General features: G+C 26.1%; 2 protein-coding genes across 4 annotated transcripts; both read left to right on the top strand.

Annotated features, from left to right (window-relative positions):
- Nucleotides 1-91: 91 nt before the first annotated feature.
- Nucleotides 92-6628, top strand: LOC122847528. 2 transcript variants are annotated; one of them, XM_044145279.1, is made up of 4 exons: nucleotides 92-255; nucleotides 1629-1721; nucleotides 2010-5154; nucleotides 5253-6628. In XM_044145279.1, the coding sequence occupies exons 3-4, from the start codon at nucleotides 2068-2070 to the stop codon at nucleotides 5739-5741; spliced, it is 3576 nt and encodes a 1191-aa protein (XP_044001214.1). In that variant the 5' UTR covers nucleotides 92-255; nucleotides 1629-1721; nucleotides 2010-2067; the 3' UTR covers nucleotides 5742-6628. The 2 variants fall into 2 exon arrangements, with proteins under 2 accessions (XP_044001214.1, XP_044001213.1); XM_044145278.1 differs by lacking the exon at nucleotides 92-255 and adding an exon at nucleotides 871-1130.
- Nucleotides 6629-19507: 12879 nt separating this feature from the next.
- Nucleotides 19508-27260, top strand: LOC122847527 (adenylyl cyclase 78C). 2 transcript variants are annotated; one of them, XM_044145276.1, is made up of 16 exons: nucleotides 19508-19524; nucleotides 20139-20468; nucleotides 20750-21338; nucleotides 21475-21659; nucleotides 21745-21943; nucleotides 22270-22428; nucleotides 22765-22994; nucleotides 23073-23209; nucleotides 24416-24740; nucleotides 24804-25087; nucleotides 25161-25928; nucleotides 25993-26230; nucleotides 26311-26437; nucleotides 26502-26608; nucleotides 26670-26830; nucleotides 26895-27260. In XM_044145276.1, the coding sequence occupies exons 3-16, from the start codon at nucleotides 21233-21235 to the stop codon at nucleotides 27214-27216; spliced, it is 3348 nt and encodes a 1115-aa protein (XP_044001211.1). In that variant the 5' UTR covers nucleotides 19508-19524; nucleotides 20139-20468; nucleotides 20750-21232; the 3' UTR covers nucleotides 27217-27260. The 2 variants fall into 2 exon arrangements, with proteins under 2 accessions (XP_044001211.1, XP_044001212.1); XM_044145277.1 differs by lacking the exons at nucleotides 19508-19524; nucleotides 20139-20468 and having other exon boundaries at nucleotides 21153-21338; nucleotides 21751-21943.
- The last annotated feature ends 428 nt before the right edge of the window (nucleotides 27261-27688 follow it).

Here is a 27688-nt window from a genome sequence, read left to right as displayed (position 1 = left end):
ATTTTCATTGCAATATTTTAGTGCAATAGTGCAATATCACGTGTTAGAAAAAAAAAAACAAAAATGACATTATATAATGCGCAGGCGTGTGATAATGTATTCTCCTCCTTTTATCTAAATTAATTTTTTTTTTTCAGCATTGACACTGATTGACTTAACTGGGCGATGCATTTTACGTACAACTTGTCGACGAGACACTTGATCATTACGACAATCAGCATACCGGAAAATTTAAAAAGTACAAAATAAAATTATGTAAGTAAAACATATGGTAATATATTTTTATATATCAATTAACAATTAAATTATTATTTTAACAATTTTTTTTTTTTTCATATCTAATAATCATCATGACAAGCAATGACAAGTGAATTTCTTTAAAATTATTTTTTTTACTGTTTTTTTTTTTACCTATACATTTATAATTATTATCACAATGACATTTACTGATAAAATTTTTTTTTTTTATTTTTTATTTTACTTAAACTTATTCTTTTTTTTAAAAAAAAAATTTTAATATTTATATAATTTTTATTAATAAAATAATAACTATGTTTAAAAAAAAAAATTAAAAAAAATCAAAACTATTTGCGAGAAGGAATGCGGGAAAAAGTTGGTCATACCGTAACTGTCTATTGGTTCCTTCCGCTTTTTTTTTATTTGCTTCTTTGTTGCTCTGGTGGTGGTTTAACAGTTTATTTTATTTTTTCATATAATCCAGCATCAACAATATATAAAACAAGGACACAGTTCATTTATTTCATCGACAGCTATCATTGGTTGTTTCGGTTGTGTGTTGTGTTGTGTTTTTTTTTTTTTTTTTTTTTGTAATTTTGGTCCCTCTTTTCCTCTGTGACCTCTTGTGGTACCTTGTTTATTACCAACACACCGGCAAAACCCCTCTCCTTTTGCTCTCGTAAAAACACAACGAAAGTATTTTTCTCAACTTCCATGAGTTGAGAGTTCCAAGAGTTTCTTCAGGCAGTTTCAAGTCGTCCGTTGAAGTGCAAAGCAATCGTTTCTTTTGTGTCGTAAAGCTAATATATTTGTAAATTATAAATTTCTCTTGACATTCAAATATTAATTAAACAATCAATTTATTATCAAACAACAACAGATTCATCATTTTGGTTAGTAATTAATTTAAATATTTTTAACGTTCTTTTTTCTCTTCTAAATCAATCAAATTAATTAATTATTTTTACGAAATTTTATTTTATTTTTTTTATTTTTTTGGACATATGCTTATTTATATGTGTGTGTGTTAATTATTTGTGCCATTGACTCGTTATAATATGTTTTCTTTTTTTTTTTTTGCATCATTTCACATCGTGACTATTTTGTTAAAGTAAAATAATACATTAAAATGCATTCAGTGGAACGGTCCTTCCGCATATTTTAATTTAATAATAACAGTTATGATTAACCAAGTCATTCAATAATTTTTTAACATTCCATTCTTTTTTATTTATATATATACAATTTGACCTTGATCATAAATTCCAAATCAGCCTCGGGCTCGATTGTTTCTGTTAAAATTGTGTTACAATTTTACCAAGAAATAAAACCGCCAAAAAAAAAAAAAGAAACAATATTAATTACAACCATTTTTGTTTATCAATTTTCAGAAAAAAATACATTGAAGAAAATCTTTTCTTTATTGCATTGGTCAACGTACAATCTACAGGAGACATTGGATATTATCTCAATTTCTTTGACCGGTAAGATTTTTCTATATTATTATTTCGAAGAAATAATTTTATTTTATTTATTTTTCGATTTTTATCATTCTCTCATTCTCTCGTTTTCATAACAAAACCATGCATGCCGGTATACACATGCATACACACATACAAGTCTACTTTTACTACATGAAAAAAAAAAAAATTGCCCTTTGTCTTGTAAAAATATTTCAGTTAGAAAATAATAATAATAATTTTAGAAAAATATTTATAAAAAACTTTTGCTGATAAACAACAATTAAAATTAAATTATTTATTTAATTTTAGATTTGATTGGGTTCTCCCTGGAGCCGGGGGTGGGTGAGGAGATTAGGAGGAAGTAAAAATGACAATGACGAAAGATTCAGCTGCTTTTAAAGAAGTGAGTGTACTTCTGAGATCATTGATAACACCATACAATAATGATGGTGGTATTAGACTCTCAAAATTATATGAAGAATATAAAGAAGAAGAACAAGAAGAGCTGCCATTTCGTGCATTGGGTTATAGTTCAATAACAGCATTGTTGGATGCTGTTGAAAATGTACATTTAGTGCGTAAATATGATGATTGGTATGCAACAACAACACCAAATTCTAAAACAGCTCATATTCATGAGCTTATTGCAAATCAAAGATCAAGCAGCAGAAAAAAAAGATCACATTCATATGGTACAAATCGTTTTCATAATGCTGGAAGAGTGCCATCATATAGACCACCAAGTGATACACAATCAAGATTTTCATCAGCACCATCATCGTCTTATGGATATAACAGATCAAGATCTCAACCAAGTAATGATTATTCAAGTCGTTCAAGAAGCTCAACAACAACATCATCATCATCTTCATCTTCATTGTACAATCGTTCATCATCAAGTCGTCCAGCTCAATCAAGTTATGATAGACCACGTGGTAATTATAATGGATCAATAACGACAACACCACCAAGCTATGGTCGTTCATACTCATATTCATCAGTACAACAAAAAACACCATCACCACCAACAGTTACAAAAACTCCTTTATCACAAAGGAAAGTTCATGTTTATTTACCTGAAAGTGCCAAAAAAAGTGAACCAACAACACCACCATCAAATACTTCATCAACAAAAAGTGATACAGAATTTCGAAAACCTGATGTACCATCATTATCATCATCAAGATCACGTCATTCATCTAGTAATGAAAATTCATCACGTACTAGAGTATCATCATCATCACCATCTAATAGAAACAAGATTCCAATAATTCTTAAAGAAAGAGAACAAATATTACCACCATTACCACCATCACCACCACCAAAATCAAAATCACCACTTCCACCATTACCAGAATCACCATCACCACCATCACCACCATCACTTTTAACATTGAAAATTAAACCACCATCATCATCTTCATCTGTGCTTTCATCTTCTGGTAAATCATCTAAAAAAACTTTAACTCCATTACAAGAAAGACTAAAAAATCTTGAAATTTATTCTACTAAAACATCAACTGAACCAACAACACCAAAAACAACAACAGCAGCAACACCAACAGCAACACCAACACCAACAGCAACAACAACAACAACAATTGTTGGTAATGATCCAAGAAAAGAAGTTGAAAGTTTAGCTGCAAAATTAAAACTTCCAAGGCCACTTTATCAATGTGCTGCTGCAAAAGGACCACATGAAAATTACAGTGTATTATCACTTGGACCTGGTTATAAATTTTACAGTTATCCACAAGGTGCTAATAGTGAAGCAGAAGCACAAGCAATTGCAGCTAAAAAAGCTATAATGAAATTATGTGAAGATATGTCTACAAATAATAAGATCTTGCCAATAACAAAAGATGATAAAATAATTGCTCAAAGAATTGTTGAAATTGTTAATGCTCATCGTAGTGGTGTTATTGAAGATTCAATTCCCAATTACTACAAGAAAAATTACAACGAGTTATTACCAAATAACTGGACAGAAATTCTTGTATCATTGGATAATATGATAGAAATTGATAATTGTGTTGCTGGTCGTTTGATAACGAAGAAGACTGAAATTAGTAGAACATCACCACATCCACTGGTATTACCCACAGAAGATCCACCATGGGCAGTTGAAATAACACGAGTTGAAAGTACCAGGGAAGTTTGGGGGCGATTGAGCATGTCACCCTATACTGAGCTGTTGGTTGCATTAGAAAAAGATATGAGAGATCATTATTCATGTGTTGTGGAACCAGCTACAAAAGTATATTCATTTCATTATTATGCTGTTGAATCATGTGGTGCATGGCATCGTGTACAAATTGAAAATATTGCTATTATTGATGGCAAAGAAAAAGCATATGTTTTTTTTATTGATATTGGAGATAGAGAGTGGATGGATTGCAAATTATTGTATCCAATGTTACAGCAATTTTATAAAATTGCTGCACAAGCTGTTAAAATGAGTGTCTCAAGGCTTGAAGATTTTGCTAGTTGTGAAAAAGTAACTGATATTGCTGAAGAGATATTAGACAGTAAATTATTATATATTGAGGTACTTGACCAAGAAATTGATTCATCTGGTGTCCATAATATAACAAGTGTATTTTGGGATACAAGTACTGAAGAAGACATTAATTTAAATGAAGAAATCATTCAAAATATTGAAGTATTTTGTTCTCAATCACCTTATGTTGACAAAGCAAATTTAAAAGTATTATTAACAAGTGTTGATGATGATGGTAATATTTTTCTTAAATCAATGAATGATGCACTTGATATATATCAAATTATACTTGATAAAGTAACCAAAGTTGAATTAACAGATGATCTTAAAGAAAAAGTCAAGTTGGAAAATTTAAATATTGATAGAACAAAAATTTTTGAAGAAATATTTTTAGTTGATTATAATAATGATAATAAATGGGTTAGAGTCAAAATAATCAAAATCTTGGACCTTGATTTATTCAAAGTTTTTGCCATTGATAAAGGTTATATATTTGATGTAGAAAAATCCAAATTATTACGACTAGAAATATTATCAAAATTTCTCAATAGTTTTCCACAGCAAGTCACACAAGTTACATTGGATGGAATTAATAAATTAAATCTAAAAATGATTAAAAGATTAAAAGAATTAACACCAAAAGATGAAACGTTATCATGTCTTGTTATTAAATCTGGCAAAGTACCTTGTGTTGAACTTGTTAAAAGAACAACTGATAATTTATTAGTATCAATCAATTTGAATTTAAAAGAATATCAAACAAATAATAATACTAAAATTGATGACAATAAAATTAAATCAAAATATAGACGTAGTAGTTTACCAAATAAAATTAAATTAAGAGCACCAATTGTTGCAACACGTGGTAAAGTATTTAGTGCATATGTTACAAACAATTGTGCAAATCCAGATAATTTTATTGTTCAGCCTCGTCAAAACATCAACACTCTCAAGGTAATAATAATAATAATTTTAAATATAAAAATTACTGTATTTATTATCATTATCATAATGATCAGCTGTTGATTAATTTTGTTATTTTATTATTACAGGAAATGATGAAAAAATTATCAGTAACTTGTGATAATTATGATGGTCCACAGTTGGAAAGAGTTCAAGCTGGTCAACTTTGTGCTGCTCAACACAGTGATGGTCTTTGGTATCGTGCTTATATCAATCACATTCTCAATGATCAAACAATTGCTGTATATTTTTGTGATTATGGAAGCATGAGTATAACGTCAATTGATAAATTACAACCATTGGGTTCACTATTTTTTGATCTACCATATCAAGCAATACGTGCTAAACTCATTGGTATAAAACCAAGAAATGGTGATTGGGATATGAAAACGTGCTTTGTATTTCGCGATCTTGTTGTTGATAAAAACTTTGAAGCTACAATTGAAGATATTGAAACTGATATTATTAGAAATTATGATATTTTAGGATTAAAATTAACTGATAAAACATCACTTAGTCGAAGCAGAGATATCAATCAAGTTTTAATTGACAAAAACATAGCTGTATCAACTATATAATTACTTATTCTTTTTTTTTAAATTATTTCTCTTTTTAACAAAATAGACGTTAATTTAAATTTGTTTAATTATTATTATCATTTTTTTTTTTTTTTTTTTTATAGCACATAAGTATTAAATAATTTTAAATAATAAAATTATAAATAAATGTCATTTAAATGTCGCCTAAATGACAATGATTTATTTATTAATTTTATTTTATTTAAAATATTAATATAAAATAAATAATTATTATTCGATAAATAATTATTTTTATTTTATATTTATATATTAAAAATGTGCCAAGATGCAAATAAAAAAAAAAAAAAAAAAGAAACAAACAAATAATAATAAACAGTTAATTAAAGAAAAAAATTTATTTCGATTTGTTGACAAATCATAATAATAATTTATATTTTTTATTAAAAGAAAAAAAATATTAAAAATTGTATTAGATGTAGTCAATTAATGAAAGGATCTAAAAGATAATAAATTGATTGAAATAAAAATTAAACATTTATATTGTTTAAATATTTACTTTAAAATAGAAAAAATATAAAATAAAATGTTGTTAGAGGGGGGATATGTGACGTCAATAAATGAAGAGTGGGCTGGCCGGTACCATTCAAAGCTTTAAAGTGTCCAAGTCAGCCACTTGTTGAGTGTCGATGGAAAGGTAAACCAAGGGGCAGTAAATAACATCCGAATATATCCTACAATAATGATTTAATTAATCAGGAATAATAAACATTGGAAATAATTATTGGATATATATAATATTTGCTTTTTATTTTAATTAAAATATTTTTAATAATTTACTAATAAATGTTGTTAGTTTAATCGGGTTTCTAGATAAGATGCAACTAATTTGGCTGATTGGATATGATGTCACAGTATGGATTAATATATTATTTAAATAACAAAATAATAATTAATCAAATTAAAAAAAAATTAAATGACTTATGTGGCTCAATTGATGTTTAATTGGAAATAATAATTAAATGTCACTGAACTCGTTGACTTGTTGCTTCACACGTTTTCTCTTCAATTATATATTATTCTACTCGCGACAATAAATAATTTGTTTTTTTTATTTTTTTTTAAATTTAGCATAATGAAAAAAAAAAGAAAAAAAAAAACAGTATTATTGATGAAGAAATAAATTCAACACCTGATGTTATACAAATATTCACCATTGGTGACCAGTCATTATTAAGGTCATATAACGAACAATGATGGATTTTCTGAAAAAATAATGGGATGGGTTTAGGGTTGTCAGTAAATTTTTGTCAATTTATATTTTTTTATTTTTTTTAATTAGGTATTTTATTATTATTGATATTACTATATTATTATTTTAGAATTATTGTTGTTATCATCACAAAATGAAAAAAATTACAATTTACATTTTTTAAATTAATTTAATATTTTTATAAAAATATATTGAAATTATATGAATAACTTAACAACTATATATAAATACTAAATGCCTAATTTTTTTGAGTTTAATTTAACTTTTACCAAATCTCCGGGACAAAGAATTAACCAGTTAGATTTAATTTTTAACGTTGAAGCTTCTGCAAAATTTTCAAAGAATATATGCAAAGCAATATTATTAATACGGTTTTTAGTTATTTCATCAGCACCAGTAACCGTGTTAATTGTGATGTTAGAGCGGAGGAGACATTCAAGATATTGCAATTTTGATAAACTATATCATCAAAAATGCTTACAGGAAGAACTCTGGTTCAATATTATTATCATGATTTGATATAATTAGATGTTTAACTTTTCATAAATTTCTTCATGAAGACTTCATCCGTGAAACGGAAATCTAAATATTCCAGACTTTTCAGTTCTGTCAATTTTTGAAGAGCAGTTTGTTATTTCTTCACTCCACTTTTTAGTTCATTTTACATTTTACTCAAATTCGGGATATAGAGTTAACCAGTTAGATTCAATTTTGAACGTTAAAGCTTCTGCAAACTCTTCAAAGTATATCCACAAAGCAATATTATTTATACGTTTTTTAGTTATTTCATCAGCACCAGTAAGCGTGTTAATTGTAATGTTACAGCCGTAGAGAAAAAGAGTGTCGAGATTTGGACAATTTTTTATACATTCGATGATACCAGCATCAGTGATGTTTTTACAATATTCACACCCAAGTTTCTTTAATCCTTTCAATTTACTGATAAAATTGTCTGTAACACCATCCATATTACTGACATTTATTTCTTCTAATTTTTCCAAGCTGATTATAGACATGAGAGCTGCTTCAGTAATATCAACGCATGAACTCATCTCTAATTTTTGTAGATTTTTACATGAATTAGCAATAGCAATAATACTACTATCTTGGAAATCACGCATATTTAACAAGCTTAATGATTCAAGATATTGCAATTTTGACAACTCATCAAAAATGACTGCAGGAAGAACTGGTTCAATATTATTATCATCAATATCATCATCATCATTATCATCGTTATCATTATTTAATAAAATTAGATGTTTAAGTTTTTTCCAATTGTTTGAAATTGTAAATATTGTATTTATAAATTCATTCTTGGTAACTCCATTCGTGAAACAATAAGTTAAATTTTCGAGTTTTTTTACTTCTGTCAATTTTTGAAAAGCGGTTTCTATTATTCCTTCACTCCAAATATCTAAAGAGCTTAAATTCTTGCAATATTTTACCAATTTATTTGCTGTGTTATCATTAATTTTAAAACAAGTACCGAGATGTTCCAAATTTAAAAGATTATCCCAATTTTTAATTGAAATATCAGGTGCATTAATATCTGGATGCAACATAATATTGCAATATCTTATACTCTTGGATGAATTTAAAATATTATTGAGTACGTTTGGAGTCTCTATGTCCCATTGGTTATTAATGTTGATGTATTCCAAATTTACAAATTGATTAAAAATATCAACAGGATTGTACACGCAGTTTTCACTCACAAAACAATCAATAAGACGGAGTTCAACAAGTGCTGTTGATTCGGATATTCCTTGAATTATGTCATCTAGAAGACAGCCTTTTAATGACAAATATTGTAGTTTTTTGAATTTCCTTATATTCTGAAAAATTATAAAAATTAATTTAAATAAATTGAATTTATTGTAATGAATTCATTCGATTTATAGTATTAATAATCAATAGTAACTTACGAAAAGCACTGGGGACCTGAACTCCTCTTTATCATAATCTAAAAAAATTTGATTCATTCCTTCTGGAAGACACTTGATTATGTTAGGTTGAAACTTTGTATTCTTACAATTTCCCATATTCATTACGCGTATATGAATTCTTGTCAGTTTATCCAAGTTTTTGAAGGCATGAATGTAGTGATTGATATTTATTTCCAATTGCTCGTTGTAAATTAAATAAAGACATGTTAAATTTTTGCAGCGCTCACCAATGATTGGCATAATACTAGAGTTGCAATTTTCCAAAAGAGACAAATCTCTCAAATAAATACCAAAATTTGATAATAATTTCTCAACATATGATGGTGCGAACGGACTTTCATAAAAAAAACGATCGCCAAATGTGTATTTTTTAATGTCGTACCAAGCTAGTTCACATGCCTCTTTCCATTTGGAACAAACTGTAAAAAAAATATCAAATTAAAGAGAATAAAAACATTGAAATTATAATTTAAATAAATAAAACTTAATTTTATCTTTTATTACCTTTTTTCATGGCTATTCTTTCGTGTACTGGTAGCCGCATGAATATTTGTGCCAATGAATCATGATTCAGAGTATTTATGAGATCTATTTTTTCATCAACATGATGATGTTGTTCTTGAACATGACAGATCCTTTTTTGACTCATGATGATAAATTCTAAAAAAAAAAAAAAATTAATTTAATGAAACAATAACGATAAGTTTAATTTTTATGACTTTCCCAGTCCACCTTACTAAATAGCCAAATAATGATAAGCGTCGTATATCAAAAAGTTTTAAAAAAAAATTAACTAATACTGAATAATAAAATAGTGAAAATAAAAATATTCTCGACGAGAGATAACAATTTCATTATTCACAAGTTGATTATTTTTTAATACGTTTCAAAAAAATAACCATCATCGAGCTCGAGATTTAAAATATTATATTTTATTATAGCAACGACCAAAAAGCGGAACAATATTTATTATTTTATCGACATGAATTTACCACGTGGTCCAATATTTATAATTTCGATTTAGAAAATCATTTAAAATTTTTTAAAAGATAACTATTTTGTGAATATTAAAATTAAATAAAATTACTGTAAAAAGTAAAATTTAAATAATATTTACCTTGATTTTAATAATATATTCTCAACAGAAATCACTTTGAATTACTTGATACCACTAAGGCGTTTGGCAGTATGTCTATCTATGGACCACTATGGACCTTGACTGACCTTGACTGACACCAAATAACCAGGATAATCAGGTTGACGAAAGTAAACGCTACAATTGGCTACAACTTACAAGTATTACAACCAGTTACAACTGTACTTCCCTCTGACTCACGCATGTGCACATCAAATCTTGTACAGTAGAAATCCGTAAACCATATAATAACCGCATATAAAAGATATAAAAATTTAATTAATGACAATATAAAAAATGATTTGACAAAGTTTGACTGATTAAATAACAATATTAATATTTATAATTATATAGAAAAAAAAATAAAAAAAGAAAGAAGTCAAGGAATCAGCTGTTTATACTGGTAGAACATATGGGCCATATAACGAATACAATGATGGATTTTCTGATAAAATTATGGGATGGGTTCAAGGATATATGTCAGTAAATTATTGTCAATTTATATTTTTTAATTTTTTTTAATTAGGTATATTATTATTATTGACATTACCATATAATTATTTTAGAATTACTGTTGTTATCATCACTGATACTTTTAACAATAATTATCAGCAATATAATTCTAAAAAATGAAAAAAATTATAATTCACATTTTTTAAATTAATTCAATATTTTTATGAAAATATATTGAAATTAAATAAATAACTTAACAACTATATATAAATACTAAATGACTAACTTTCTTTAGTTTATTTTAACTCCTACCAAATCTCTGGGACAAAGAATTAACCATTTAGATTAAATTTTTAACGTTGAAGCTTCTGCAAAATTTTCAAGTAATATATGCAAAGCAATATTATTAATATATGGTTTTTAGTATTATTTCATCAACACCGAATAACCGTGTTAATTGTAATGTTAGAGCGGAGGAGACGAAGAGTGTCAAGATTTGAACAATTAGCAATAGCAATAATATTTTTTTATGGAAATCGGCATAATATTTGACACATCTAAATATTCAAGACGTAATTGCAATTTTGATAAACTCATCAAAAATAAATGTAGGAAGAACTGGTTCAATATCATTATCATGATTTGATATAATTACATGTTTAACTTTCTATAAATTTATTCCTGGAGACTCCATCCGCGAAACGGTAATCTAAATATTCCATTTTCCGTTCTACTGTTAATTTTTGAAGAGCAGTTTGTTATTACTTCACTCCACTTTTTAGTTCATTTTACATTTTCCCTAACTTCGGAACAAAGAATTAACCAGTCAGATTCAATTTTGAACGTTGAAGCTTCTGCAAAGTCTTCAAAAAATACACTCAAAGCAATATTATTCAAACGATTTTTGGTTATTTCATCAGCACCAGTAAGCGTGTTAATTGTAATGTTACAGCCGTAGAGAAAAAGAGTGTCAAGATTTGGACAATTTTTTATACATTCGATGATACCAGCATCAGTGATGTTTTTACAATATTCACACCCAAATTTATTTAATCCTTTCAATTTACTGATAAAATTGTCTGTAACACCATCCATATTACTGACACTTAATTCTTTTAATTTTTCCAAGCTGATTATAGACATGAGAGCTGCTTCAGTAATATTAACGCATGATCTCATTTCTAATTTTTGTAGATTTTTACATGAATTAGCAATAGCAATAATACTGCTATCTTGGAAATCACGCATATTTAACACACTTAAATATTCAAGATATTCCAGTTTTGACAACTCATCAAAAATGACTTCTGGAGGAACTGGACCAATAATATTATCATCAATATTATCATCATCATTATTAATATTTAATAAAATAAGATGTTTAAGCTTTTTGCAATAGTTTGAAATTGTAAATATTGTATTTATAAATTCATTCTTGGTAACTCCATCCGTGAAAACATAAATTAAATTGTCGAGTTTTTTTAGTTCTGACAGTTTTTGAAAAGCGGTTTCTATTATTCCTTTACTCCAAATATCTAAAGACTCTAAATTCTTGCAATATTTTACCAATTTAATTGCTGTGTTATCATTAATTCTAAAACGGGTACCGAGATGTTTCAAGTTTTGAAGATTATCCCAATTTTTAATTGAAATATCAGGTGCATTCCTATCTGGAAGCAACATAATATTGCAATGTATTATACTCTTGGATGAATTTAAAATATTATTGAGTACGTTTGGAGTCTCTAGGCCCCATTGGTTATTAATGTTGATGAATTCCAAATTTACAAATTGATGAAAAATATCATCAGGATTGTACATGCAGTTTTCACTTACAAAACAATCAATAAGACTGAGTTCTACAAGTGTTGTTGTTTCGGATATTCCTTGAATTATGTCATCTAGAAGGCAGCCACTTAATGACAAATATTGAAGTTTTTTAAATTTCCTTATATTCTGAAAAATTATAAAAAAATAAAAATTAATTAATAAATTATTACAATGAATTCATTTGATTTATAGTGTTAATAGTAACTTACGAAAAGCACTGGTGACATGAACTCGTTTTTATCATAATCTAAAAAAATTTGATTCATTCCTTCTGGAAGATAATTGATTATGTGAGGTTGAAACTTTGTGTTATTACAATTTCCCATATTCATTACGCGTATTTCAATTCTTGTTAGTTTATCTAAGTTTTTGAAGGCATGAATGTAGTGATTGATATTTATTTCCAATTCCTCGTTGTAAATTAAATAAAGACGTGTTAAATTTTTGCAGCGCTCACCAATGATTGGCATAATACTAGAGTTGCAATTTTCCGAAAGAGACAAATCTCTCAAATAAATACCAAAATTTGATAATAAATTATCAACATATGATGGTGCCAACAAATTTTCATCTAAAACACGACCAGCTGATTCACCGAATGTGTATTTTTTAATGTCGTACCAAGCTAGTTCACATGCCTCTTTCCATTTAGGACAAACTGTAAAAAAAATATCAAATTAAAGAGAATAAAAACATTGAAATTATAATTTAAATAAATAAAACTTAATTTTATCTTTTATTACCTTTTTTCATGGTTATTCTTTCGGGTACTGGCAGCAGCATGAATATTTGCGCCAATGAATCATGATTCAGAGTGTTGATGAGGTCTATTTTCTCGTCAACACGATGATGTTGTTTTTGAACATGACAGATCCTTTTTTGACTCATGATGATAAATTCTAAAGAAAAAAAAATAATATATTGAAACAATAACGATAAGTATAATTTTTATGACTTTCCCAGTCCACCTTACTATAAACAGCCAAATAATGTTAAACGTTGTATATCAAAAGGTTTTTAATATATATATGTATAACTAGTTAATATACTGAATAATAAAATAGTAAAAATAAAAATATTCTCGACGAGCGAAGAACAATTTTATTATTTACAAGTTGATTATTTTTCAATACGTTTCAAAAAAATAACCATCATCAAGCTCGAGCTTTTAAAATATTATATTTTATTATAGCAACGACCAAAAAGCCGAACATTATTTATTATTTTTTCTACATGAATTCACCACGTGGTCCGATATTTATAATTTCGATTTAGAAAATCATTTAAAAACTTTTTAAAAGATAACTATTTTGTGGATATTAAAATTAAATAAAATTACTGTACTAAGTAAAATTTAAATAATATTTACCTTGATTTTAATAATATATTCTCAGCAGAAATCACTTTGAATTACTTGATACCCTTGATACCACTAAGGCGTTTGGCAGTATGTCTATCTATGGACCACGATGGACCTTGACTGACACCAAATAACCAGGATAATCAGGTTGACGAAAGTGAACGCTACAATTGGCTACAACTTACAAGTATTACAACCAGTTACAACTGTACTTCCCTCTGACTCACGCATGTGCACATCAAATCTTGTACAGTACAAATCCGTAAACCATATAAACTATATAAAAGATATAAAAAATTTAATTAATATAACAATTGTTATTAATATAAAAAATGATTTGACAAATTAATTAATTAATAAATTCTCTTTTAAAACAAGCTACTATTAGTAGCAATTTTTTTTAAATAGTAGTTTCATAAATTTGTTTAAAAAATTGGAAATATTGGAAATAATTATTGGATATATATAATATTTGCTTTTTACTTTAATTAAAATATTTTTAATAATTTACTAATAAATGTTGTCAGTTTAATCGGGTTTCTAGATAAGATGAAACTAATTTGACTGGTTGGATATGATGTCACAGCACGGATAACAAAATAATAATTAATCAAATTAAAGAAAAATTAAATGACTTATGTGGCTCAATTGATGTTTAATTGGAAATAATAATTAAATGCGTCACTGAACTCGTTGACTTGTTGCTTCACACGTTTTCTCTTCAATTATATATTATTCTACTCGCGACAATAAATAATTTGTTTTTTTTTTTATTTTTTTTTAAATTTAGCATATAATGAAAAAGAAAAGAAAGAAAAAATAGTATTATTGATAAAGAAATAAATTCAACACCTGATGTTATACAAATATTCACCATTGGTGAACAGTCATTAACCAGTCATTATTGAGGTCATATAACGAACAATGATGGATTTTCTGAAAAAATAATGGAATGGGTTTAGGGTTGACAGTAAATTTTTGACAATTTATATTTTTTTATTTTTTTTAATTAGGTATTTTATTATCATTGATATTAAATATGTACTAAACTATGTATGTAAACTTTGAATAAAATAAATAATATATAATATAATATATCATTGATATTATTATTTTATTATTTTAGAATTATTGTTGTTATCATCAAAAAATGAGAAAAATTACAATTTACATTTTTTTAAATTAATCCAATATTTTAATAAAAATATATTGAAATTAAATGAATAACTTAACAACTATATATAAATACTAAATCCTAAATGATAATTTTCTTTAGTTTATTTTAACTTTCACCAAATCTCTGGGACAAAGAATTAACCAGTTGAGATTTAATTTTTAACGTTGAAGCTTCTGCAAAATTTTCAAAGAATATATGCCAAGCAATATTATTAATACGGTTTTTAGTTATTTCATCAGCACCAGTAACCGTGTTAATTGTGATGTTAGAGCGGAGGAGACATTCAAGATATTGCAATTTTGATAAACTATCATCAAAAATGCTTACAGGAAGAACTCTGGTTCAATATTATTATCATGATTTGATATAATTAGATGTTTAACTTTTTATAAATTTATTCCTGGAGACTCCATCCGCGAAACGGAAATCTAAATATTCCAGACTTTTCAGTTCTGTCAATTTTTGAAGAGCAGTTGCTGTTATTTCTTCACTCCACTTTTTAGTTCATTTTACATTTTCTCTAACTTCGGAACAAAGAATTAACCAGTCAGATTCAATTTCGAATGTTGAAGCTTCTGCAAATTTTTTAAAGAATATACTCAAAGCAATATTATTCAAACGATTTTTGGTTATTTCATCAGCACCAGTAAGCGTGTTAATTGTAATGTTACAGCCGTAGAGAAAAAGAGTGTCGAGATTTGGACTATTTTTTATACATTCGATGATACCAGCATCAGTGATGTTTTTACAATATTCACACCCAAATTTCTTGAATCCTTTCAATTTACTGATAAAATTGTCTGTAACACAATCCATATTACTGACACTTATTTCTTTTAATTTTTCCAAGCTCGTTAAAGACATGAAAGCTGCTTCAGTAATATTAACGCATGATCTCATTTCTAATTTTTGTAGATTTTTACATGAATTAGCAATAGCAATAATACTGCTATCTGGGAAATTATACATATTTAACAAGCTTAAAGATTCGAGATATTGCAATTTTGACAACTCATCAAAAATGACTGCAGGAGGATCTGGACCAATAATATTATAATCAATATCATCATCATCATTATTATTCAATAAAATTAGATGTTTAAGTTTTTTCCAACAGTTTGAAATTGTAAATATTGTATTTATAAATTCATTCTTGGTAACTTCATCCGTGAAAACATAAATTAAATTGTCGAGTTTTTTTAGTTCTGTCAATTTTTGAAAAGTGGTTTCTATTATTCCTTCACTCCAAATATCTAAAGACTCTAAATTCTTGCAATATTTTACCAATTTAATTGCTGTGTTATCATTAATTCTAAAACGAGTACCGAGATGTTTCAAGTTTAGAAGATTATCCCAATTTTTAATTGAAATATCAGGTGCATGAGAATCTGGATACAACATAATATTGCAATATCTTATACTCTTGGATGAATTCAAAATATTATTGAGTACGTTTGGAGTCTCTAGGCCCCATGGGTTATTAATGTTGATGAATTCCAAATTTACAAATTGATTAAAAATATCATCAAGATTGTACTCGCAGTATTCACTCACAAAACAATTAATAAGACTGAGTTCTACAAGTTCTGTTGATACGGATATTCCTCGAATTATGCTATCTAGAAGGCAGCCTTTCAATGACAAATATTGTAGTTTTTTAAATTTCCTTATATTCTGAAAAATTATAAAAATTAATTTAAAAAAACTGAGTTATTATAATGAAATCATTTGAATTATAGTATTAATAGTAACTTACGAAAAGCACTGGTGAACTGAACTCGCCTTTATCATAATTTAAAAAAATTTGATTCATTCCTTCTGGAAGATAATTGATTATGTGAGGTTGAAATTTTGTGTTCCCACGATTTACCATATTCATTACGTGTATCTCAATTCTTGTCAGTTTATCCAAGTTTTTGAATGCATGAATGTAGTGATTGATATTTATTTCCAATTGCTCGTTGTAAATTAAATCAAGACGTGTTAAATTTTTGCAGCGCTCACCAATGATTGGCATAATACTTGAATTGCAATTTTCCAAAAGAAACAAATCTCTCAAATAAATACCAAAATTTGATAATAATTTATCAACATATGATGGTGCCAACAAACTTTCATCAAAAAAACGACCTCCAAATGTGTATTTTTTAATGTCGTACCAAGCTAGTTCACATGCCTCTTTCCATTTGGGACAAACTATAAAAAAAATATAAAATTAAATAAAATAAAAACATTAAAATTATAATTTAAATAAGTAAACTTAATTTTTATTTTTATTACCTTTTTCCATGGCTATCCTTTCATGTACTGGCAGCCGCATGAATATTTGTGCCAATGAATCATGATTCAGAGTATTGATGAGATCTATTTTTTCGTCAACATGATGATGTTGTTCTTGAACATGACAGATCCTTTTTTGACTCATGATGATAAATTCTAAAAATAAAAAAAAATAATATATTGAAACAATAACGATAAGTTTAATTTTTATGACTTTTGCAGTCCACCCAACTAAATAGCCAAATAATGTTAAACGTTGTATATCTATAATATATATATGTGTAACTAGTTAGAACAATTTTATTATTTACAAGTTGATTATTTTTTAATACGTTTCAAAACGTTTTAAAAAATAACCATCATCAAGCTCGAGCTTTAAAAATATTTTATTTTATTATAGCAACGACCAAAAAGCCGAACAATATTTATTATTTTATCGACATGAATTTACCACGTGGTCCAATATTTATAATTTCGATTTAGAAAATCATTTAAAATTTTTTAAAAGATAACTATTTTGTGAATATTAAAATTAAATAAAATTACTGTAAAAAGTAAAATTTAAATAATATTTACCTTGATTTTAATAATATATTCTCAACAGAAATCACTTTGAATTACTTGATACCACTAAGGCGTTTGGCAGTATGTCTATCTATGGACCACGATGGACCTTGACTGACACCAATTATCCCAATTATAGCCAAATAACCAGGTTGACGAAAGTGAACGCTACAATTGGCTACAACTTACAAGTGTTACAACCAGTTACAACTGTATTTCCCTCTAACTCACGCATGTGCACATCAAATCTTGTATACAGTCCAAGTCAATACAAATTCGTAAACCATATAAACCATATAAAAGATATAAAAAATTTAATTAATAACAATATAAAAAATGATTTGAATAAGTTTGACTGATTACCCTGGTAGAAATATTTCTCCAACTTTCTCCGCCTTTTTTCCAACTTTTTACGAAAATGACCCATGGTTGGAGAAAAGTTGGAAAAAAGTTGGAGAAAAGTCGGAAAAAAGTTAAAAAAAAATTGGAGTAAATTTTTGGTTGGAGAAATTTGTCCGCCATTTCTCAAACCATGGGTCATTTTCGTAAAAAGGTGGAGAAATGGCGGAGAAAAGTTGGAAAAAAGTTGGAGAAAAGTCGGAGAAATATTTCTACCAGGGTAAATATTAAATAACAATATTAATATTTATAAGTATACAAAAAAAGAAAAAAGTCAAGGAATCAGCTGTTTATACTTGAACAAACACCTGCTGGTGATAAAAAAAACATAAATGTCGTTTTTGACTGTAAAATTGTATCCAATGTTGCAGCAATTTTATAAAATTGTTGTACAAGCTATTCAAAATAAGTATCTCCAGTGATCTCCTGCAGGCTCGAAGATTTTGCTAGTTGTGAAAAAGTAACTGATATTGCTGATGAGATATTGGACAGTAAATTATAGGGGTGTGCGAATGTATTCGAAAATTCGAATAATTTGTATCGAATTGAATTATTCGGATTTTCAAATAGCTACGAATAATTCGACTATATGTCATTATTCGAATTATTCGCTCAAAAATAAAAGTCTTAAAATTTTTTATTTTTTTTTATTTTTTCATAATATGTGTCGGAATTAATAAATTCTCTTTTAAAACTAGCTACTATTGATTGTAGTAATTTTTTTTTTAATAGTAGTTTCATAAATTTGTTTAAAAAAATAATAAAAAAAAAAAACAAAATTTTCAAAATAATTATAAACTTATATTTTTTTATCGGAGATATTTTAATTGTTATACGGGTTACTTTGGATTGATAGTAGTAAAAAAATTAAAATGGTGGATATATAATTTTTTTTTTATTTCTTAATTATAATTACATATATGTGTCGGTCTTAATTATGTATATCTTCTTTGAAAGTAGCTACTATTGATTGTAGTAATATTCATTTCAATAGTAGTTTTATAAATTTGTTTAAAAAAATAATAAAAAATAATAAATACTTCATATAGTTAATTTTTTTTCTATGTTTTTACACTTTTTTTACATATGTCTTTTATTGATAAAAAATATATTAAATTGATACTATTATTATTGATACTATTTCAACTACTATTACGACATGAAATAATTAAAATATATTATTTCAAAAATTTTGTTTTTTTTTTTGATTATTTTTTTGATAAATTTATTGAAATAAAAATTAAAAATTTATATTGTTTAAGTATTTACTTTAGAATAGAAGAAAAAAAAAATAAAATGTTGTTAGAGGGGATATGTGACGTCAATAGATGAAGAGCGGGCCGGCCGGTACCATTCAAAGCTTCAAAGTGTCCAAGTCAGCCAGTCGTCGAGTGTCGATCGAAAGGTAAACCAAGAGGCGAGTAAATAACATCCCAATATATCCTACAATAATTAATTAATTAATCAGGAATAATAAACATTGGAAATAATTATTGGATATATATAATATTTGCTTTTTATTTTAATTAAAATATTTTTAATAATTTACTAATAAATGTTGTTAGTTTAATCGGGTTTCTAGATAAGATGCAACTAATTTGGCTGATTGGATATGATGTCACAGTATGGATTAATATATTATTTAAATAACAAAATAATAATTAATCAAATTTTAAAAAAATTAAATGACTTATGTGGCTCAATTGGTGTTTAATTGAAAATAATAATAAAATGTCACTGAACTCGTTGACTTGTTGCTTCACACGTTTTCTCTTCAATTATATATTATTCTACTCGCGACAATAAATAATTTGTTTTTTTTTTTTTATACTTTTTTTTAAATTTAACATAATGAAAAAGAAAAGAAAAAAAAAAATAGTATTATCGATGAAGTAATAAATTCAACATACTTGGTGACATTTTCAACTATGAAGAAATGAAAAATAAATAAAAAAATAATATCTGGGGTGAATTTCGCCACACAAGTCATCCAACAAAATTCTTCCGTTATCTTTCCAGGTGATTTCTCTTCATTTGCATCATACATTGTATATAAAAAAAAAAACTATTTATTTATTTTTTAATTTTTTTTTTTATGTGTGTATAAATACATATTTAAACGAGACGAAAAATTATGTCTCGTGTGATGCTTGCCAATTTCTCAATGGCAATTTTAAAATAAAAAAAAAATTTTAAAATTCAAAATTAAAATTTACAAAATTTAAAAAAGTAAAAATTTATAAAGGAAATACTTGAGTGACCTAAGGGTCAATTTGGTCATTGCGAGATAATGATTACAGAACAAACTTGGACCATGATGCTGGAACCAGATGTACCAGGCATCGATGAGTGAGTAAATTACAAAATTTATTTAAAAAAAAAAAAACAACAACAGCAAGCAACAAACTTTGATATTATTTATTCTGGCTTGTTGTTGAAAAATTATTAATATGCCCACGCTTATAATTTTGTCATTGAATATACTACAATTTAAGAGCACTTAATTAAAAATAGTACATACTAAAATTAGACTTTAATATATTACAAAAACTTTTCTAAAATTAAATGTGTTTAATAATTTTCTTAATGCATATAATTAATATAAAAATATTATTATTAATATTTCAAAGATTGAGCATATCACCAAGAAAACACTTGTGGATAAAAGCAGTTAAAAAATTAACATCAGAAAGACTTGGAAGAGAAGGTCTTGCTGCTTGGGGTGCACCAAGACAACATGAAGATCGTGAATTACCAGATATCAAGGAAGAATCACCACAAGGTGAAATAACATTTATCATTGATCCACCACCAGTTATTCAATCTGATAAATGTCATACTGATAATGAAGAAGATGCTACTGATAATTGTCAACAAGCAAAAATAACTGAAAAAGAAAATGAAGATAAAAAAGAAGAAGAAGAAGAGCCACTTCATCAACAAGGTTTAAACAATTTAAATTTTAATAGAAAAGAAAAAAAAAATGTCATAACAATTTAAATGGGTATATTAATGTTTTAAAAATTTAGATTGCATTAATAACAATTTGGATATTTCGACGAAATGAAAATAGCAGTAGTTTAATTGAAACAATATCATGGGCATCATGTTGTATGTTGGCAAATTTAATTGTATGTGTACTTGGCCTTTGGAGATGGTTTTCCAATAATTATCTTTATTGGGCTTCAGTATTTACCTGGCTGCTTATAAATATTCAAGGTTCATGAATAAAAAATCATAATGATAAAAAAATAAAAGATAACTAAAGTCGTTAAATTAAAATTAATATCTTTTTTATATTTTTTTTTATTTACTATTAGTAAATAGTCAATTACATAATAATATTTTTCAAAAGGTTTTGTAGCAGCTGGACTTAATTTTTCATCACAACAAAGAATGATGTGGTATATATTATTTGTTGTTTATGCACCATATGCAATGTTACCACTTCCATTGAGATGGTGTGTACTTGCTGGATCTGGAACGGTATTAACACACATGACAATGACTATTTCAACAATTTTTTATGATCCAAAAGACGTAAACAAAAATGAAATTAATTATTTGTTTATATTATAAAATATATATATTATTTGGTTGAATGAAAATTAAAAATTTTTAATAGTTTCAGGATGTTAAATGTATTGCAAGAATGTTAACAACAAATATACTACTTTATGTTGCTGTTAATTTATCTGGTATGTACACAAAATATTTGACTGATCGAGGTCAACGTCAAGCATTTCTTGAAACACACAGATCTATGGAAACACGTCAAAGAACACAAAATGAAAATAATAGACAGGAAAAACTTTTATTATCTGGTAATAATAAATTTATAATAAATATATTTTTCATCAATATAACTTTTTTTCTATTTGACCTCATAAAAAAAGAGTAGAGAAAAATTACTGGCCCGTAAATGAAAATAACTCAACCGAGTGTCAAAAGGATGAATCGCGAAATTTACAGTCGATTGAGCATTTTGCATACAACATACATTGTTTATCCCTTCGTTGTTTTATTAATAACTTGTAACTCTCATCATTATATTGATTGAAAATTTAAAAAGAAAAATATATACATGAATTTATTTGTGTACATAATGTCAAATTCAAGGGTATTAATATTTGCTTTTTTAAATTTACAGTTTTACCAGATTTTGTTGCCAAAGAAATGATTAGAGATATTGCTAGAGAAACAGCAAGTGGTGGAACATTTTCATTTACACCAAATCAATTTCATAGAATTTATCTTCATAGATATGAAAATGTCAGTATTTTATTTGCTGATATTAAAGGTTTTACAGGTATTTTAAAATTTTTTTTAAATATATAAATGAAATTTTGTACATTAGCCAAAAAAACAAATCAGTCATGTCTCCATGATGACATTAGAAATACGTGTCAACTGTGTAACTAAAATAGCGTCGAAAAATTTTTCAAATACATTCTAAATACTTGACGTCTAAATTAATACAAAAATAATACATCAGAACAAAAAAGTACCATTGACTACACAGTCATTATGAAACATTTAAAAATATTTAAATTTATTATTTTGTGTTTTTATTATTTATTTAGTAGAATAAAAATATTGTATATTATTTTTAAAATTAAAAAAGAATCTTTTTTTTTTTCTTTAGCTTTGGCAAGTCAATGCAGTGCCCAAGAATTAGTCAAAGTATTAAATGATTTATTTGCTAGATTTGATAAATTATCATCGGAAAATCATTGTTTAAGAATAAAACTTCTTGGTGATTGTTATTATTGTGTATCGGGACTTCCAACAGCAAGAAGTGATCATGCACAGTGTTGTGTTGAAATGGGACTTCATATGATTAAAGCAATCGGAGATATTCGCTACAAGACAAAAGTATGATATTGCCTTTAACTTGTGCATCAAACAATATTGTAATTGATTAATTAATAATATTATTTTTATTTTTTTTAGGTTGATCTCAATATGAGAATTGGCATACACAGTGGATCAGTATTGTGTGGAGTTCTTGGCCTTAGAAAATGGCAATTTGATGTATGGAGTTACGACGTTACTTTGGCAAATCATTTGGAAAGTGGTGGAATTCCTGGGTATAAAAATAAATTACTTATGATAATATATATATTTTTATTTTAATATTTGAAAGAAAAACAAAAGCTGGATGATGTTTTTTTTTATGTCACGGTAGTTTAATGAACATAACATTACCCATACTGTAGTTTTGGATAGTTTAAAGCATATATTTTGTAGATTTTGAATATATAAACATTATTTTGTTATTTATTTTTTTTTTTTAGATGAAAAAGTTGTCAATGATACTCCAGGCATTTACTTAGTTATCGATGACATGAGTGATAAACTGTTCGTAGTTATAATTAATAAAAATATGGTATGCTTGAGTTAGTAGTATAACAGAAAGAAAATTTATGGAATGAAAAATACCTCTTTAGTCAATCTATATTCCTGATATAATAATCAGTTTTTTTTAAATATCGTAATTAACATTCTGCTCTCCTCATACAAAATGGATTTTTTTTCTTCAAATTTCAAGAAAACTTGCGAATTTATTAAAAAATATAAGAAAAAAAAATTAAATTTCTTAAAACATGAAATACCTCTTTGGCCATTCTATGTTCCTGTTAATAAATTAATTTTTTTTTAAGAAATTCTAGAGAAAAAATTTATATTATTAGGGAATTATAAAGATTAAGAGTTAAATATTCAAAAACATAAAATACCTCTTTGCTCATTCTATGTTCCTGTTAATAAATTAATTTTTTTGAAAGGAATTTTAGAAAAAAAATTCGAATTATCAGGGAATTATAAAGATGAGAAGTTAAATAATTAAAAACATGAAATACCTCTTTGGCCATTCTATGTTCCTGTTATAAGAATAATTTTTTTTTGAGAAATATTAAAATAAAAATTTAAATTATCAGGAAATTATAAAGATTAAGAGTTAAATATTCAGAACATAAAATACCTCTTTGCTCATTCTATGTTCCTGTTACTAAATTAATTTTTTTTTCAAAAGAAAATTTGAAAAAAAAATTAAATTATTAGGGAAACATGAAGATAAAGAGTTAAACTTTGAAACCTGATAGAAATTTCATTTTTTTCGAACGAATATAAATTCATTTACAAGCTCTGAATAATAAATTGTTGCAAATTGTTTTATTCTCATCATTTCTGTCTTTATTTTCAGTGCTATCTTTCGTGAATCTAAATTGCATGATATTAATTGCTTGTGTTTATTTATTCTAAATATATTATTTCTAGTATTTTTTTTTGTTTAGACGAGTTCACATATCAGAAGATACCTTGGCTTGTTTAAACGACGTCTATGAAGTTGAACCCGGTAATGGAATCGACAGAGATAATTATTTAAAAGATCGTGATGTCGTAACATATTTAATAAAACAAATTGAACCATCACGACCCAAAAGAAAACAATCAACAAAACCAAAAATATCCTCAGATGATGATCCATTGAATAAATTAAAAAAAAGTTTTAAAATTGCAAATGCACTTGCAGCAAGTGCCAATATGATAACAGCAAATCAAACAAAAGAAGAAGATGAAGTTGTCGTTGATTGGACTCCAGAAATACCATTTGAAAATGTAAAATACAAAAAATATATATTAATTTTTCTTATTGTCTATAATTATAAATTCAATTAACAGTTAAATAGTGCAACATCAATGAGTAATCTTGAAGCTGAACTTGAAGATGACGATGATGAAGAAGGTGGTGGTCAAGGTGAAAAAAGAAGTGGTGGTGGTTTTGAAACAGCAAGTAATAAAAGAATGAGACTTGCTAATATTAATCCATGGACACTTAAATATAATGATGATAATCTTGAATCAAAATTCGGTCAATTACGAGAAGATATGTTTAAATCAAATATGACTTGTTGTTTTTTTATTTGGATATTTATTGCAACTTGTCAAGCTGTTATTGTACCAAAGTAACTATTAATTTTATCTACATAATAATTATATTTATAATTAATTGTTTATTTATTTAATTTAATTTTTCAGTTGTATTATTTTACTAATTTCACTAGTTGTAACAACAATAATATTTGTTGCTTGTTCAATTCTCGTAATGGCAGAAGAATTTAAAAAACTACCAAATTACTTGCAACAAGCTTCATCAATACTTGTATTAAAAAAACAACATAGAACAATATTTATATGTAGTTTAATAAGTCTAATGGCATTGACATCAATTATTGGAGTATTAGAGTGTCCATCTGGAAAATTATCAACTAAAAATCTACCAATTTATGACAAACTAATAATGCCAAATAAAACTGGGATTATCAATTCAACTACAGCATCATCAACACTTCAAGTAGACAATCTTATTATAAATTTTTTAAAATCAGCACTTCAATATGAAGCTAAAAATGGTGACTTAAAAATTCATGAAAATAAAACAAATAAATTACGACATAAAAGACGTGAAATATTAAAATTTTATCGTTATGAAAAACATTCAGGATCTATAAGACATTATAAAAGATTTACACCAAGACAAAATGTTAATTTTAATTCAAGAAAAATATTAACAATCAATGAAACATTTGATGATAAAAAAACAATTTATATTGAAAATAAAAGAAATTGTTTACAGCCAGAATATATTGTATTTACTTGGATACTTTGTTTGATAGCATTAGCATCAGCTTTAAAACTTTATTATATTGTTAAAACTGCATTAGCATCAATCATTGTATTGATGTATGCAATTATTATATTAATTGGTAGACAAGATATTTTTGTAACAATTAAAAATCCTGATGAGTAAGTAATTACAATTGAATTATTATTTTTTTTTTTTATGGTAATTCATTTATTATATTTACAGACCAGCAATATCATTGTCAGCACAAATGTTAATTTTTTTAGCTGTATTTTTAGTTGTTGTAACTTATCATGGTCGTCTTGTTGAAGTTACATCAAGACTTGATTTTTTATGGAAACAACAAGCTGAACGTGAACTTGGTGATATGGTTGAATCAAAACATAATAATATGCAATTATTAAAAAACATATTACCAGATCATGTTGCTAATCATTTTCTTACTGCTGAACATCCACCTGAAGTAATTAATTTAAAACAAAATTTCATAGTAATTGTTAAAACATTTAATAATATATATTGTATATATTTTTTTTTTTTAAGGAATTATATTCACAATCTCGAGCAAAAGTTGGTGTATTATTTGCAAGTATACCAAACTTTACAGAATTTTATTCGGAGGATGTTAACAAAGGAATGGAATGTATTAGATTACTCAATGAAATAATTGGTAATAATTACAAAATAGAAAAAAAAAAAAACAATAGTTGCTAATTGTTGTGTTTATTTGTTAGCTGATTTTGATGAACTTCTTGATGAAGCACCATTTCATTGTATTGAAAAAATTAAAACAGTTGGAGCAACTTATATGGCAGCATCTGGTTTAAATCCAAGTCAAGCAGTTAGTATAATTAATTGATAAATTAAATGACAAATAATGAAATTAATTATTTTTATTAAAGGAAATTGCCAAGGATGATAGTGAACATTTATGTAGACTTGTTGATTATGCAGTTGCAATGAGACTACGTCTTGAAGATGTTAATATTCATTCATTTAATAATTTTGATCTGAGAGTTGGTATTAGTTGTGGTCCACTTGTTGGAGGAGTTATTGGTGCCCGGTAAGTAATAAAAAAAAAATTTAATATAGAAAAATATTAATTAATTAATTATATTTAAAAAAAGGAAACCAGTTTTTGATATTTGGGGTAACACAGTTAATATGGCATCAAGAATGGATTCAACAGGTGTCAATGGTAAAATTCAAGTACCAAAAGATGTTGCAATTTTTTTAGAATCAAAAGGTTATCATACACAAAAACGTGGACTTGTTGAAGTTAAAGGTAAAGGAGCTATGGAAACATATTATGTTCTTGGTAGAGATAATCTTGAAAAAGAAAATATATCAAGAAATCGTAGCACATGTAGAAGTCTTGCTGCTGTTGTTTATGGTGTTGTACAAGCAAGAAGAAAACAAATGGCAACTCCAATAACAACAAAAACATAAAAAAATTTTAAAAATCATAAAAAGACAAATAAGCCAATTAAAAATTTGTCCAATTCCTTAGCTTTTAATCAAGTAGATTAATTAAAAACAAAAAAAAAGGAAAAAAAAATAAACACCATTTAGAATAGTAATATAGTAAAAAAAAAAAAAATATTAATATAAGGCTAGCAAAGCAAAAATCAAACAAATATATAATTAATTTTATATTTTTTTTTTCTTTCTTTGTTTTTTGTTGTATTTTCATTTACATTAATTTTTTTTTTATTAATCACGTTTTAATACGTAAAAACTTCCTTACATTCTGCTGTACAGTTTTACAATAATTATATTGCTAATTTACATTTTTTTATTTCATTTTAAAAGTAATTAATTTTTTTTTTAAAAATGTGAAAATCTTTTTTGTTTATTTTATAATCATTACCTTTTTTTTTGTTTAAAAAAAAATGTATATAATATGTTGTTTTTTATAGTT

Source organism: Aphidius gifuensis, linkage group LG1, assembly GCF_014905175.1.
Source record: "Aphidius gifuensis isolate YNYX2018 linkage group LG1, ASM1490517v1, whole genome shotgun sequence".
Lineage (NCBI taxonomy): Eukaryota > Metazoa > Arthropoda > Insecta > Hymenoptera > Braconidae > Aphidius > Aphidius gifuensis.
This window is presented reverse-complemented; position numbering and strand designations above follow the sequence as displayed.

Coding starts and splice junctions, on each gene's coding strand:
- LOC122847528 (XM_044145279.1), top strand. CDS start 2,068: ATGACAATGACGAAAGATTCAGCTGCTTTTAAAGAAGTGAGTGTACTT. Junction 5,155..5,252: donor AAAACATCAACACTCTCAAG/GTAATAATAATA, acceptor TTATTATTACAG/GAAATGATGAAAAAATTATC.
- LOC122847527 (XM_044145276.1), top strand. CDS start 21,233: ATGTTGGCAAATTTAATTGTATGTGTACTTGGCCTTTGGAGATGGTTT. Junction 23,210..24,415: donor GAAAGTGGTGGAATTCCTGG/GTATAAAAATAA, acceptor TTTTTTGTTTAG/ACGAGTTCACATATCAGAAG. Junction 25,088..25,160: donor CAAGCTGTTATTGTACCAAA/GTAACTATTAAT, acceptor TTAATTTTTCAG/TTGTATTATTTTACTAATTT.